Here is a 16,748-nt window from a genome sequence, read left to right on the forward strand (position 1 = left end):
TCTTGCACTTAGAGATGACTCAAAACCATTGCAGAATTCCATTCATTCCTAACGTGACCTGCCCAAATTGGTCTTTTCCAGCACCTGCCTCCTCCCCTGCCCAGCAAGACTCCTCCGCCGCCGCCTCCCAAGACGACGCGGAAGCAAACGTCTGTTGACTCTGGGATTGTCCAGTGAAGAAGGAAGCGGGTTATTTTCCAAAGATCAAGCTGTAACAATTCATTTCCCTAAGTATTTTATGGTCTATAATGTTTACCTCATTCAGGTGTGCAGTATCTAACATTTAGTGCAATGGTAACTCCGTAAGAAATCCATTTCTCGCCGCGCGTCGGACCCAACACTACATCCCCTTGTTTTTGGGATCATTCCCTCCCATAACTTGAAAGAAATCTGGATTTCTACTTGAGACTGGGAACTCCATCAACTGACAGAACCCTCTTCCTAAACCTTCTCCCTGCTTCTGGATAATGCCAGGCACAGAGCTAAACGTGGAGATTAAAACGAGAGCTGGAAATGTTGTACCTAAAGATTTTGGGTACCTCTGGAGTTTCAAATGAGCAGAGTTTTTGTATAATCTCAGTGTATATAGGAATCAATGACAATATTCACTTGGAATTCAGGGCAAGAGGAGGTTTCCCAGTGAGGTGAAGCTGCTGTAGGATTTCCCTGAATAACAGGGATTTTAGCCCAGGGTTAAAAATCAGACACCACTGATTTGTGAAATTGGTCTGTGTTACAAATAACCTGATTGCAATGAGCAGAGTGGGGATTGGGGGCTGCCTTGGCCACAGCGACCACGATGCCATCGAGTTTAAAACCTCTGGTGAGAGGAGGAAAAGTGCCAGCAGAACTTCCCCTCTGACCATGAGGCTGCTCAGGGAATTTGTAAGGTCCCCTGGGAAAATGTTCTTGCAGGTGCTGGGGTCCATCAGTGCTGGTCCCTTTTTAAACATCACCTCCCAAGGGCACAGGAGCAGCAATTCCCAAATGCTGGAAGTCAAGCAGAGCTGGCTTGGCTGAACAGGGATCTCCTCTTGGCTATCAGGTGGAAAAGGAAGGTGTGTGCCAGTGGAAGCAAGGTCAGGGGGCATGGGAACAACAGAGCTGCAGCTCCCCACTACAGGGAGAAAATTCCTGTGGTCAAAGCTCAACTGGAGTTGGAGCTGCCAGAACTGTTGGGGACAAAAAAAGAGTTTTTTTCAAATATATCAATGGCAAAAGGCAGTGTAAAAATATCATCAGCCCATTCTAGGGTGAGGATGGGCACCTCACAAACAGGGACAGGGACAAGGCTGAGGTGTTTAACACATCCTTTGTCTGTCTTCAGCGTGGGTCACAGACCAAGGGGGTCCCAGTGCCCCGAGCTGGAGGACCATGACTGTGACAATGATCAACTCCCAGTCAGCCTGGAACTGCAGGATCTGCAACCCCAGCTGAACCCCTGCAAATCTATATGGACCCTGATGGGATTTATCCAGAATCCTCAAAGAGCTGCTGATGCCATCATCAAACCCCTCTTGATGATTTTTGAGCAGTCTGGGGAATCCAGAGAGGTCCCAGCTGACTGGAAGCTAGGGAATGTTGTCCTGATTTTCAAGAAGGGCAAGAAGGAGGACCCTGGGAACTACAGGCCCAGTAAAATCATGGAGATTATTCTGGGAGGTCCTGGAAAACACCTGGAGGACAGTGAAGTTCATGGGTCACAGCCAGCACAGCTCCTTCAGGGAAAGTCCTGCTTGTGGAACCCAGTTTCCTTTTACAGCAGGGTAACCCAACTGCTGAGCCAGGAAAGCCAGGAGATGGAATTTTTTTGGACTTCTGCAAAGCTTTTGATACTGTCTCCCACGGGATCCTTTTGGACAAAATGTCCATCCTACAGCTGGAGGAACACATCATGGGATGGGTGAGCAGCTGGCTCAGGGTGGGGCACAAAGGGTGACAGTGACTGGGGTGGCACCAGTCACAATATAACAAAGACATCAAACTGTTAGAGAGTGTCCAAGGGGAAGGGCCTTGAGGAGAAGCCATGTGAGGAGCAGCTGAGGGCCCTTGGAATGTCCAGCTGGAGGAGAGGAGACTGAGGGGAGGCCTTGGTGGGTCAGCAGCATCCCCCTGAGGGAAATGCCACAATGCATTGTCACAATCAGGGACAGGAGCCAGGGAATGGCTGGAGCTGGCCTGGGGGGTTTAGGTTGGATTTAGGGAAAGGTTCATCCCAGAGGTGCTGGCACTGCCCAGGCTCCCCAGGGAATGGGCACAGCCCCGAGGCTGCCAGAGCTCCAGGAGGGTTTGGACACTGCTCCAGGGTGGGATTTTTGGAGTGTCAGTGCAGGGATAAGAGCTGGATCAATGATCCCTGAGGGTCCCTCCCAGCTGAGGATAATCTGTGATTGATGGCTTTGTAAAATCAGTCATGGGTGATCACCCACTGCCACTGCCATTCAGCTGGGGTGTCCATGAGGGGGAAAACAAGGAAGCCTTGGAGCTGCCAACAGCACGAGGGTGTGGCAGAGAAAACAGTGAGCAGAGAGGAGACTCCTGCTCATTCTGAACCTAAATGTTGAGTACAGAAACGGGAAGAGCTTTTTCCTTTCTCTGTTGTGTAATATTTCATGTTGGATTAGGATGAACTGAACGGAATCACTTTGTCCTTGTGCCATCATTCTGTACAGTGTTTGTATATATGATGGTTTTTAGAATGTTTTAATTTTTATGGTGCCTGCTTTTCACGTCATAATGATTAATGTGCCTGCAAAGAATGCTTTATGTATTCTTAATTTCCTAATTGCTGAAAGTGTAAAGAAAAGACAAAAAGCGTTTGGTTTTTTTCCAGATATTAAGCTCTGAGAAATATCAGACTGATGGGATGGGGTTTTGGGAGGGAGGAAGGAAACTAACTTTATATTTTAGCGGTTTTTTATTGTCATCACACTTTGGTTTTTTTTATTATCTACAATCTTTTTACTCTTACAGTAGATTGTTTTTAAATATACCACTGACTCAAAAAAATAAACTATTATTTTAAAAGCTTGTCTATGAAAATGAATACATTCCCTGGATATTTTTGGTCCTCACTGCAGAATTTTGGGAACTAGTGCATTATGTAGAAGGCTGTGCGTACACTTTCTTTTTTTCAGGACAGTTTAGGAGGGGAACTCATGAGAAAACTGAAATCTTTTACTCTGCTGTTGTGGTTGTCCCTGCAGGTTGGAGCTAAAACACATCAGCACTAAGAACATCCATCCCTGTGTGCTGTCCATGCCCAGAATGATGGCTTGGGTATCTCTAAGTGAATGCTTCAGAAAACAGATGACTTTTATGTAATATTTTCCACCTCAGGTACCTGCTACACGATGCAAGTTGCAAGCAGAAGTGACTTTACACAGCAGTAAAACAACACTGTTGTTACAGAGGCAGAAAAATTGCCCTTCTCATAAAAAGTGGCTCCTGTGGTCAATTACATATTCTCATTTTTTTGCCTCAAACCACGGTGTCACTTTGGATCAAACAAACACACTTTTCCTTGCTGTAAAATCAGCTCCTGGAGTGTCTCAGGATTTACTGCTGGATCTCATCCTGCAATTCCCTCTTTGGTTTGTTCCTATAATCTCTGCTCAAGAGGAGCAGGCAGGGAAGGATTCTTGGCTGAAGTCAATCAGATATCCATAGTCAATCAATAACATATCACAACTCTAATTCTATAAATCTTGTATTTCATTGAGAATTGCTTTAGAGGCTGCTCTTGCTGCTGCTCATGCTGGGATCCTGGGTGAGTTTTCCTCTTTTCTGTTCCATTTGATTCCTAAAGGATGGGAGGAGCTTTCCATCGACCTTTCAGGGGATGCCTGTAAATTGTGTTTCTGATAATGTGTTTGTTTTCCCACGTCCCTAGCAAATTCCTGTGCTCGTGCAAGTGTTACAATTCAGCCCTGTGAGACTCCTCAGACAAGAGCTGCACTTCCAAATCGGTCTCACAGCACAAACTCCAAATCTCATCTCTGTGTGTGTTTTACAAATATGCAAGCCGAGCCTGCGAATTGAAAATCAGGCTCTCAGAGCTGCTCCCAGACCTGACTTGTCACCCTTTCACCATCTGACAGCTCCTAGGCTGTGCCTTGTGCAGAACCCAGAATGAACCAGGGCCCTCCAGGCAGTGGACAATCCCAGGACTGTTGTCATTTCTCATGGTTTGCTCTCTCCTGTTCAGTCCAGTTGGGAGTCAGAGCATCCCAGTGCCTTGGGAGTTCCTTGTCACGTTGTTGGGACACAGCTGGGCTAATGCACAAGAGCTCATTATGAAACAATTCAGAAAAGAAACTTATTTGAGTTTTACAGTGGTAGGATCTCCTGTCCCTCCCATCTGCCCCATTCCTGTGGGAATTCATCCCTAAATGGCTTCAAGGAGCCTTTTGCTCTCCCCAGCCCATGCCCTGAGTTGTAGAGAAGGTGAGGTTGGGATAACCTGGTTTATTTATCACCTCTTTATCCTCCCAGTGCCTCCACAACCAAAGGTCCCACTCAGACTTGATTCAAATCAATATTTCTGTTACAAAATGACCCATCCATCTTTTCCATAGCAGACCTTGGCAGGGGAATTGGCAGGATCCACAGGGGCCAGGTTTTCACCACTTGGGACAGGTCAGGGATTCACTTCCCTCTGCTCACACCAGAAATTTGTGACACAAATTCCCCTGAAAGAGGAATTCAGAGGTGCCAAGTTCCTGGATAGTGGAAAAAACAGAATTTCAGTCACTAATTTTCATTTCTTGAAAAGCAGCTTGAATTCGTTTAATGAAAGTTAACTCAGAGTGCCAGGATAAAAGGAGGTTCCTCAATTCCATTTCCCTGAGTCTCAGCCTGGGAGTGAGGGTGGATTTTACAGGTGCACGGATCAGTCCCACACAAAACCACTCAGGATTTGTTGGACAGGGGCTGTTTGCTTTTTAATCACATTTATTTTCACTGGGAAGCTCAACACAAAGGTCACTCCTCAAGCTGGTTCCTGTAATTGACATTTATGGTTACTGAGTGTCTCCCATGATCTCACAAATTCTGAGGGTAAAAATGCTTCAAAATTCAGTTTTGTCTTAACATTGGCATTTTTCTTTACCTTGCCTGTAGTTCTATGACTTTACAAAGGCAAAGGATGAAAAATTTGCAGTGAAATTGTATTTATTTGTGATATATGAATAGAGATTCATGTGAGTGCAGGTGCAGCTGTGTATTCATGCACACACATCAGACACATTTTTAATGTGATACATCTCACTTCACTGACTGGTTGAGGTCTCCCCCTTCTTGCTTCGTGTTAAACATCTCCATCAATTCTTGTGGACTTTTTGGGGACCAGTCCTGTGCCAGAAATGTGACGTGGTGTGAGCCAGGCTGTGGCTGCATCCCCTGCACAAACCAGGTAAGGATTTCCAGTTTCCATCCTCACCTTGCTCTGTGATAAATCAATAAATGGGAGCATGTGTAGAGATTCCCCCGTGGAAAACAGAGCAAGCACTCGAGTGATGTGAGCACTGAAATTCAGGGTTTTCCTCTGTGCTCGGTTTTTAGCAGTAATGGGAAGCGTGAGGTTTGGCAGTGCTGACATTTCCATTGCCTCTCATTTTCCTTTTGGACTTTCCATGGCTCTAAACTGATTTTCAGCTTGCAGTTTCCCATCTTCTTGGGGATGCAGAAAGGTGGGGATCAGAATAAATTGGTTATTGTATGGGGTGTCCCCAGCTGTTCTCCAGTGAGGCTATTTATGGGATTTTTAATTTCCCTTGGGGTTTTTTTTTTTTTAATATGTATACTGCAGACATGAATAATTACTGTAAATTGTGTTTCTCTGTTGAGTGACACTTTTATTTTTCATTTCCAACGTGTGTGGCATTGGATTCAAGCACTTCAAAGGGAAGTGGCTGGATTAAATAACTCATTTCCCTGCAAAGGAAGGTGGCTCTGGCCTGCAGTGCTGGGGACACATCCTGACCCCCTTGGGATGATGTTAAGATCCAAATATTGAGAGATTCCTCTGCCCAAATCAATCTGCTCAGGAGACCATGTGGAGTCAATAGTTCTGATTTTATTTAACAGTGGATGGGAGGTAGAAGAAATAGAAAAGGGATGAGAGAGATGAAGCAGAAGATATTTGTCATCAACATTTTCGGGAGTCCTTACAAGGAGAAAGCAAAACCAAACCCAAATGTGACACTGGGTCCTGTTAAAGCGTTTTTGGTGCATTCTCCTGTTGGCTGCTCTTCCCAAATTTCTCCCATTCTGCCATGGCTGTGCTTGCATTTCCCCAGTGCTGCAATCCCAATTTCAAAGGAGTTTCCTCTCCATCCTCCCCACGAGCGGTGCCAGATCACTGCTCTCACAGGGGAAAGCACAGAAAGGGAACTAAAAACCTTCCTGGACTGCAAAGAGAATTCCTTAGCAGGATCTGGAGGAAGCTGTGGGAGTGAAGAGGGAGTCAGGCAGCGTTCCAGAGCAGTGTGACACAAATTCCACGTGGGATCAACTCTTGCAGAGGTAAAACAATCCCAGCAGCTCCAGCCTGAGCAAAACATTCCTTAGCTCAGCATCAATTATGCAGCTAAAACCACTTATTAACATCCAATTTAACAGGATGAACACTGGTTTGGGGAGTGTGTTCTTGCAGCAAGAGGGGAAGGCGCTGCAGAGGGCAGGAAGTTGGGTTAAGCTGTAATTATTGTTTCTCTGGAAATTAGATGTGTTTGCCTGTGTTTAATTGCGTGAGCTTCAAAGCTCACCAAGAAAAAATCCAAAAGAAATCAACCATAAATTAAAAAAAACATTTAAAAGTAAATACCTTCTTTCAAAAGATGAGGCACTTACCTGCTTGTGTTGCAGGAGGCCTGTCATGAGATATTTTTTACATTTTATTGTGATCTGGTTGTCAATAATATTCAGTTTACTGGCTATAAACTTCCTTCCATGAGTTTATTACTCTGTACAGTTGGCAAATAGATTTGTTGTTGCTTTTTTTTCCAAGCAGCCCATTATTGTTGAGTTGCTCCAGAGAGGGAAATAATAGGGAAAAAAAATAGAAATAATGGGATTTTTAAAGAAGTGTGTGTCTTTCCTCACTTTGTGGTCCCTGTGGAGGTGGGCAGAGATCTGTGGGAGTATTTGAGCAGGGAATGTCAGTGCAAGTCCAAACACAAAAACCTTTGGGAAGAGACACAGCTCCTCTGAACCTCCCATCAGAAGCTCCTGGAGAGAAATCAGTGTTGGTCTGATCTCAGCTGGACATGGTGGCAGAAAAGTGACTTTGGAAAGAGAAATTCCTTTTGTCTGGTGTGAGGTTCCCTGGGCCACGGTGCTTGTGTAAGGTCAGGAGCAGAAGTTGTGTCTTAGGTTAGGCCTGGTCTCTAAAAGACCTGGAAAATGGGAAATTGTGGTTGGTTTGATGGCAAGAACGGGGCTGGAGCTCCTGCTCAGTGGGAGAGCTGGGGGTGCTTGTGAAGGCTGTCACAAGGGTTTTTGGCATGAAGGAAGAGACGTAGATCTGACTCCATGATCAGAAGGCTTGATTTATTATTTTATTATATATACATCTATTTAAACTATACTAAAAAGAAAAAGCAGGAAAGCTTTTCAGAAGCTGCTAACCTAAGAATAGAAAAATAAAGAATGAAAACAAAGGAGCTCTCTCCGACTCTGTCTGAGAGAATTCAGTCCTGGATTGGCCACTAACTAAAAACATCCAAGCTGGGCCAATCCAGATGGACCTGTTGCATTCCACAGCAGCAGATAACCTATTGTTTACATCTTGTTGCTGACCTTCTCAGCTTCAGCGGGAAAAATCCTGAGAGAGGATTTTTCATAAAAGAAATGTCTGTGACAGGTGCTCACCTGGAGAAAGGCTCCAGGGACATCCAGAGCTCCTGGCAGGGCCTGAAGGGGCTCCAGGAGAGCTGGAGAGGGACTGGGGACAGGGCATGGAGGGACAGCACACAGGGAATGGCTTTAAACTGACAGTGGGTAGATTTGGATGGGATATTGGGCAGGAATTGCTCCCTGGCAGGGTGGGCAGCCCTGGCACAGGTGCCCAGAGCAGCTGGGGCTGCCCCTGGATCCCTGGCAGTGCCCAAGGCCAGGCTGGAGGCATTGGGACAGTGGGAGGTGTCCCTGCTATGGCTGGGGTGGCACTGGGTGGGATTTAAGGTCCCTTCCCACCCAAACCATTCCATGATGCTCTGTTTGGGATGCCAAGGGATGAGCTGCCTGTGCCCCCATCATCCCCACGGGCCCCTGAGCTCACAGCCTGGAGCCTTCATCCAGTTTGGGAATGGCACTTCCCAGCTTGGACACGGCCCAGGAGCCACGGGGACTCTCCCGATGGGAATGTGGGGCTGGAGGGAATTTTTATCCTCTTAAGAGCTGGTGCAGTTGGGGAGCAGAGGTTTGGAGGGAACCTCAAACCACATGGAAGGGGTTTTGTGATCCAGCCAGGAATTTGGGCAGGTATCAAATGACCCCTGTGCTCCATCCTGCTGGCAGTCATAAATCAGCGAGCCCATTACATTTGATTTTCACACCAAGAAAAATGGAAGGGAGAGGAGCCAAGTGCTCCCCTATTCTCTCAGATAATTTACCTGTAGCTGAGCTGAGAAATGAGTGGTGCTTGCATTTCTCTGCTCCCTTAAAACAAAGGGATGGAGCAGGGGGAGGCACCTTCAGGCAAGAGCAGAGCTGGTGGAAAACCAGCGTGGAGCTCTTGTTGTGTTTGCTGAGGGATGGGCATTCCCTGAGTCCTGCAGCTGGGAAGGGTGAAAAAGGGGGAATTGGGAAGGAAAGGAAACAAAAGTAGCAAAAAGAGCTGGAAAATGCACCCCTGCTCCCTAACCTCTGGATTCTGGATGGGGGAGCAAAGTGTTCATGTGCTTGAGGGCAACATTTCCTACACAATATTCCCCTAAAAACCAGTGGTTCAATTTCTTCTTTCTGCTCAGTCTTGCATCTAAAAGGGAAATGGGAGCTGAACTTTTAAAAGTGCCCTGAAATTGGTATTGGCAGCTGGGCCTTGCATTATATACTCAAGGTTACATGGTGTTTACTGCCCTTGGTGGGTTTTGCTTTTTCTAAACCAGCCCAAAAAAGAAACAATCTGAGGAATTTGGGTTTAGATCATGGCACAGCTGTGCACATCTATATTGCAAAAAAAAAAATCTAAATGTATATGAACAGTGCCATTTCAGTTCCCTGGGAAACACCTCAGTGACCTCCCAGCTTCATCCTTGTCCCTTTCACCTCATCCTGTTCTGTGCCTGCCCCTCAAACCTGCTGAAATGAGCTGCAGGCAGCAAAATACCCCTGGCTGATGGCCCTGGCAAGAGCCTGGCCTCCTAAATCAAATTTTAATTTTATAATTCATGAACTGATTATTTTATAATTCCTGCAGCTGTGTTTTAATGCAGGTTTGCTTTGGGTTTGTTTAAAAACCCTATAAAGAGGTTGTTTAAAACCCTGTAAGGGAGTGGTTTAAAATCCTATAAGGACATGGTTTAAAATCCTATAAGGGGGGTTAAAACCCTGTGAGGAGGTTGTTTAAAGTCCTATAAGGAGGGTTTAAAACCCTATAAGGTTTGTTTTTTTAATCCTATAAGGGGATTGTTTAAAATCCTATAAGGGATGTTAAAACCCTATAAGGGTGTTGTTTAAAATTCTCTAAGGGGTTGTTTAAAGCCCTATAAGGGGGTTTTAAACATTTTCGTTGTCTCATTCCCAAATGAGAAGGATTTAGAGGAAGAGCCACAGGTAAAGCTGTGGAAATTTCAGTCCTTCGAAAAGCAGGTTCTTCCCTAATTCATCCCATGCTCCCCCCAGATCCCTGGATTTGGGCAGGACTGAGAAGGAGAAAATCCCATCCCTGACCTGAGGACTGAATTACTGGGTGGGTGATTAAAGGTGACACCTCCATTCTCTCCAGCTTCCCATCCTGCTCCTTGCCCTCCATGGGATCTCTTTTTTTCCATGGCTTTCCAGGACTTTTCCTGTCTCTTTTCACCTGGATCAAGGCTTGGAGTCCCACCAGCCCCTGAATGTCCCTGCAGAGCTCTCCATGTCCCTGAGGGTTGGCAGTGCTAAATAGGCTTGATTTTATAATCCAAGACTTCCCTCGGATGCCTTGTGAAGAAGGCTGATGTCGAAGAGAGATTAGATGGAGTTCCAGAATAAAGCAGGGATTGATTCCAAGGATCTCCTCCATGGATCCACCTTGGGCAGCACAAGAGCCCAGCCAGGGCTGCACCCAAGATGAACCAAAATGGCCCCAAAATGCACGGCCGGGCACGAGGGTCTGTTACTGGGATCAGTTCTGCTCCATTTGCACCTTGCAGTTCATTGTCCCATTCCAGCTTTAGCCCCTGCAGTCCCACCCTGCTTGTTTTTCTCTCTCCAGCCCACGGGGTTTGTGCTCCTGGGCTGAGATTTGGATCATTTGTCCTTGGTGCCCAGCTGGAGCAGGAATTGTTTTGTCTCCCTGCTCTGTGCACAGAGCTCAGCATCCCCTGATGTGAGCCCAGCCCCACACACTAAAGCAGCACAGAATGTGAAACACAGAAAAGCCAAACCTGAGGCATCACCAACACTTCCTCTTATTAGGTGTTGGTGAGAGAAATGAGATTGAACCATTCAGGGGGAAACACTGGGCTGTGAATATTTTGGGGTTTGTTCCTTGCATTTGACCATTTTCCTTTATTTAGGGAAATATTTGTTTGCTACAACGCTGCCAAAAGAGCGACACCAAAGCCACAGATCAATCTTCCCATCTCTCCTTCAACCTCAGCCTTGTCAGGCTCCATTATTCTCACCACACTTTGACAGTTCTGGGTTAAAAAAGCACCAATTACCTTTGGAAATGACCCTCTCCTGTAGGCTCAGCTCCACTCCTGCTGACTTTGGGAGCTCCTTGTGCACAGGATGGGTTCTGGAGGGGGAGGCTGCCCCAAAATGTTGCATAAACCCATTTTATTGGACTTGGCAGTGGCTGTGGCACTTGGTGGCAGCCATCCTTCTTGACCACATTAGGGAGCCAATTTAATTATTAATAGAGCTGGGTTTTGTGGATTTACTGGGGCCATTTCACTCCTCTTGGAATCTGTGAAGCCTGGAAATATGGAATTCTGTCCCTGCTGGATAACTACAGGCAGCTCTGCTCTGTGCTGGGCAGCAAAACAAGTCCCAGTCGCAGAGGTGACCCCAGAATTTCATCTTTGCCACTTAAATATGATCAAATCTTTGCAGTTTTTTTATTTTCTTTGTTTCCTTTCTTGTTTGGGTTTTTAAAACAACTATTTATTCATTTATTTGGAAAAAAAAAAAGAGATAAAAATAGGGAAGGGCAGGATGGGCTTCTCCAGGGGATGGTTCAGCAACACGTGCTTAAAATTTCCTTCTGGAGGAACCTCCCTGTGCATCCAAAATGACTTTATGGGTCAGTACCTGGAGGTTTCCATGGGGTCTGGGTGGGCAACAGAGCCAAAACTTCAGATGTTTTACAGCAAGTAATAATTTCAGCTGTTTTATAACAATTCAGAACTGCAGCTGGTGTACAACAAGTGATTAGCTGAGGTCAGGTTTGCAGCAAAAGCCACAAATTCTCATTTCCCCCGTTTTATTTCTCATTTCTGGCTGGGTTTGCCCTGTGTCTGACCCATCCTGCTGTCACAGCCTGCCCTCCCCAAATCAGCTTTTTGTGCATCTTTTCCCTGCCAGGGGAGGATTTGGATCCTGGAAATGTTGGGATTTCGTTCCTAAGCGGAAAACAGGGAGGGGAAGTGCCAAGCAAACGTTGTGACCCAACAACAGAACTGTCCTAGATTCTCACATCTTGTTTGGAAATTCCATGACCGCCTCATTGCCCAGGGCTACAACATAATCACTGCTCAGTTCACTCAGACTCTGCCTCTCAGCAGCTGCACCAAACGTGCTCCATCCCCACTGCTTGGAAGGGCACTTCTGAATTCTTCAGATGCACAGGGAGGAATCCAAACACCCAGCTCAAGCCTAGAATGGCTGGAATTTTTAATTCCAAACGTAAATATGCTTTGAAAAACAGGTTCTCCTAACAGGCTGGATGTTGGGAAGAAGTTTTTCACAGAAAGGGTGATAAAGTTCTGGAATGGCTGCCCGGGGAGGTGGTGCAGTCCCCATCCCTGGGTGTGTTTAACAAAGCCTGGATGTGGCACTGGGGGCCAGGGTTCAGTTGAGGGGTTGGGGATGGGTGGGACTCGATGATCTTGGGGATCTCTTCCAACCTGGTCATTCTGTGATTCTGTGAAAATTATTCTTTGCAGCCCCTCATCACCCAAATCCTTCATTGATGATGCTGGGTTTTGTCTTTATAAGCCTTAGCCCCGGATTCACAGAATTGAATCAAAATTGCCAAAATTGGTCCCTGATTGATTCAAAAAGAACTTCAAATTTGAACAAAAAATTGAGAACAAAATTGCCCTCAAAACTTCAAATACTTTTTTTTCTGGCAGCTCTGCCCTTGTCCTATTTGAAGCTGCCCCCCCAAAGTGAGATCCTTTTTCAGGAAGGACAAGATTTCTTGCTGTAAATAAAATTAAACTTTTGGATCCATGAAGTTGGTGCCAGTGTTTTAAACCTGTAGAAATACCAAGTTTTTTTATACCAGTTTTGCTCTCCCATGCAGAATCTCTGAATGTTTAAGGCTGGAAAAGCCCTCAAAGATTGAGTCCAACCCTTAACACCTTAAATCAAACCCTGCAGTACTTATTAACTATTTTAATTTACTTTTGCTGTTGTTTTCACTGCCACAGCCCTGGGAGATGCCGCTCCTGACAGGACCTGCTCTGGTACTGCAAAAAACCCCAATTTTATAAATTTTTTTCTGAAAAGCAGTGGCTGGAAGAGCTCTGGCAGAGGCAGGGGAAGGGCATTTTAATGATTACATTTCATTACCTCACTGATGCCACCTAAAATCCTCGCTCTTCACAGCCTGAAAATAATGGGAGGCATTAAAGGAGCTTCAGTGGGCCCAGAGTGGCCCAGGGTTGCAGCAAATGCATCAAAAAAAACCCCACAGAATAATTAAGGATGAAAAAGGCTTCTGAAATTATTAAATCCAGCCATTCCCAGCACTGCCAAGGCCAGCACTGCCCAATGTCCCCAAGTGCCACCTCCACAGGGCTTTTGAACAGAGCTGCTCCAAAGGCCTGCAGCTCATTGCAGGGGGAAAGCAGAAACATAATAAATAAATAAATAAATAAATAAATAAATAAATAAATAAATAAATAAATAAATAAAATGGAATTTTAAGTGCCCAAGGCCAGGCTGGATGGGGCTTGGAGCAACCTGGGACAGTGGAAGGTGTCCCTGCCCATAGCAGAGGATGAATGGGGCGAATTTAAAATCCCTTGTGAACCTTTGATTCTGTGATTTTCCATCACAGAGCCATTCCTGGAGGTTTTTTACTTTAGAAAAAACAGGGAGCTTTGGGTGGGGAAGCATTTTCCAGTTGGGAAAAATATTAGTGGAGGGTTGTAAATCTCCAGCAGCAAAAAAAGCCTGAATTTTCCAGCACTTCCTGTTCAGTTACTTCACTCTAAAATGCATCTTTATGGGTATTGATTTGCACCATTTTTTTGCACTCTAGTTTGCTGGAATTAGTGCATTTAGTCTCGTGCTTGGCTAATGATAATGATAAAGTGCCTGAAGAAATGGAAATCAAGTTGCTGCACATCCCAGAACCATATTTTAAAGGATGCCACGTGCTTTTCCCCAGCTGGGGGCAAAGGCCTCATTTTTCTCTGTCAGTGCTTTTTCTAACTGACTTTGTCCTTGTAATGATTTCTCTTCAATTATCTGACAGGCAGTGGGAGTCCATTGCTGAAATCCTGGAATTTTCCTTCATCATTGACCCTGAATCCACCCAAACCTCACCTGAAGGGTCCTGAGCTCCCAGCTACCTGCCACAGCAGAAAAGGACAGGACAGTGTTCTCTGTCCCACAAAAAAGGAGACTGAAAACCTCTTCTTTCCAAGGTAATTCCTTCAATTCACACTTTTCCAGCTGCAATCTCAGACTCCAGACACGTCCATCCCCATTTCTGTGGGCATTAGGGATGGGTGGGAATGGCCAGGACAGACAAACGGAGCCCTGGTGTAGGAATGAGTTGGAATTGCTTGTCTGAGCACAAAATTATTAAAACGGAGGAGCTGAAGCCTCTGTGGGAGTGTTTTTTCCGGCTCTCTGCTCCTCCAGGACAGGGCTGGATGAAACACAGTTGTGCTGCTCGGAGAAGTTCCATGTAAATGAGATGCAAATGTCACAAACCAAATCAAAACATTGCAATGATCCTAATTAGGAAAAGAAATGTGGGCCCTGCTAAGAGATGGGAACCACTGCAAAATAAATCCTGGAGTGCAGGAGAAATCACACGGGCAAATAACAAAGGGCTCCATAACACAGAGACCCTGTTTGAAATTCTAACCTCAAGTAACTGAGGCACTTCATTTACAGCTGGATATTGTCCCAGGCTTTTCCAGAGATTCCTGAAGCTCTCAGTGGTTCCATGAAGGAAAATGTGCTCCATGATCTGTCACATGCAAAGCCCAGGTGTTTCTACACATTTGGTCTCTCTGGTTGGCAAATTTAAATCCTTTTTTGGGGTAAGACACAGGACTGGGAGGTGCACAAAAATACCAGGCACAGGACTGGGAGGTGCACAAAAAATATTGATTTGTGTTTCCCACTTAACGCCGAATAAAACAATCCCAGAAAGCCCCTAAAGGCTGAAGTGCTGCTGGATTTTTCCAGAGGCAAAGACAGACAAAAGAACACGCAGAGTTTTCCATCAGCACCCCCCAAGGCAGCAGAATCACCCTTTTGTTTCCAAGGATGTTTCAGTCCAGGCATTTTTTGGCTTTCTGTGCAGCAGAACAGGAGAGGGGAGCAGTTGATGGGATGTAAAGGAAACCTGTGGGGTTTTTTTAGGGTTTTTATGTAGAATTCTTCTTGGAAAGTCCTGGTGTCTTTGACCTGCTAACCCTGGAGATGGACACAGGCTGCTTCTCCATTATTCCATGATCTTCCAGTGCATTGCTCTCCTTAAAAATGTGTAGGGACATTTATTTGCAGGAAAAAAAATGTAGCTATAAAAAACCAGCACCAACAAAACTCCTTTGGATTGTCCAACCATAATGCAAGTCTTTTATCTGGGTACTTGACATTCTGTTTACTTGCTCAGCTTCATCACAAAACATTTCCTGGTGGAAATACAGAATTGCTGTCCAGATGGATTTTGTTTTAATTTCTTTTCCCCTTGCCATGGGATCTGTGCCTCCTGGGGAAACAGTAATTTTCTCCTCTGCACTGCAAACCTCCTCTCCTGGAGCTCTGTGGTGAGATCCTCCCTGCTGGTGGCGTGGGGCTCTCACAGAGTGTTGGAGCTTTTGCTTTCAGGAGGGGAAAAGAGAAGGGAAAAGTGAATTTGGGGACTCTGCTAGGACTGTTCAGGTGCAGTGATTTCTGCTGTGGGACAGATTTAGTGCAGCTGCTTTGGCAGTGCTGGATGGTTTGCTTGGAGTGCCTAAACAGATGGAAAAATGGATATAATTCTGTTTGGTGGCATCCTGGCATTGCTGCACTGTGATAATATCTTGGAGCTGTGTTTGGGTTTAAAATGAGCCTTTCCTCTTTTCCTTTTTCTGCCCTTTCCCCTTTCCTTTCCTTTCCTTTCCTTTCCTTTCCTTTCCTTTCCTTTCCTTTCCTTTCCTTTCCTTTCCTTTCCTTTCCTTTCCTTTCCTTTCCTTTCCTTTCCTTTCCTTTCCTTTCCTTTCCTTTCCTTTCCTTTCCTTCCCTTCCCTTCCCTTCCCTTCCCTTCCCTTCCCTTCCCTTCCCTTCCCTTCCCTTCCCTTCCCTTTTTCACTTTCCCTTTTCCTCCCAGTCCAAAGGGCTGGTTGGTAACAGAACAAATAAACTCCTGCGTTCCCCTAAACTGAAATCCATGGCACATTCACCTGGGATGGGATTCATTTCACTCCACTCATTATTAACATTTTCTTCAGAAACTGACTTTCTGAAAATCTCAAATCGCATCCCACCAGAGCTGAAATATTAAAAAATTAATAATAATAAAGAAAAAATTTCCAAGCAGTTACACTGGAAATGCATGTTAGGAATCAATGGGCTGCAGTTTCCTGGAATTTTAATTTTATTTGAGCAGTCTTGAAGGAGCTGGGTGTGTTTTTAGCAGTGCTTGGTGTCAGCTGGATGCAGCAACCCTTGGTGGTGACCCAGCAAAAACCCCAAGGCTGCCTTGCCCTGGTCACCTAAAACTCCAGATGACTTCTGGATGTTCAAAAATTTATGCATGTGTGTGTTTGCAATACAACACCACAACAAAAAACCCCATTAGGAATGGAAGACTCAATTATATTTTGCTGTTCTATTTAACAAGGAAGATGCCATATAAATTAGTAAGGATGTGTATAAACACAATTTAATAAACGTGAGAAGAAAGCTCTTCCACCCCCCAGAATGGGGAGTTTATGGCCCTGTGCAGTGTAATTATGTTCTGATGAGAATGAGCACCATAAACTGAGCAGGGGGGTGGAATTCTCAATTCTGGGGGTGAACAGGACCCCACTGAGACACTGAGCTGCAGAATTCATGTCACAGACAACAGGGAAGGGCTTTGCTTTGTTTGGATTTTTGAAATGGAGGACTGGAAATAAAAAGCCCAACACAGGATTCTCCTG

General features: G+C 45.4%; 1 protein-coding gene across 3 annotated transcripts in view; it reads left to right on the plus strand.

Moving 5' to 3' along the window:
• DOCK1 (dedicator of cytokinesis 1) overlaps nucleotides 1-2,866 on the plus strand; it is a 271,608-nt gene extending 268,742 nt beyond the window's left edge. For 2 of the 3 annotated variants that reach the window (XM_030951476.1, XM_030951475.1), the window contains exon 52: nucleotides 82-2,866. In XM_030951476.1, coding sequence (XP_030807336.1) covers nucleotides 82-177 — 96 coding nt within the window. In that variant the 3' untranslated portion in view covers nucleotides 178-2,866. The remainder of the gene's footprint in view (nucleotides 1-81) is intronic. The other variant, XM_030951477.1, reaches the window with a different exon arrangement.
• Nucleotides 2,867-16,748: the final 13,882 nt, after the last annotated feature.

This window comes from Camarhynchus parvulus, chromosome 6 (genome assembly GCF_901933205.1).
Source record: "Camarhynchus parvulus chromosome 6, STF_HiC, whole genome shotgun sequence".
NCBI classification, from domain to species: Eukaryota; Metazoa; Chordata; class Aves; order Passeriformes; family Thraupidae; genus Camarhynchus; species Camarhynchus parvulus.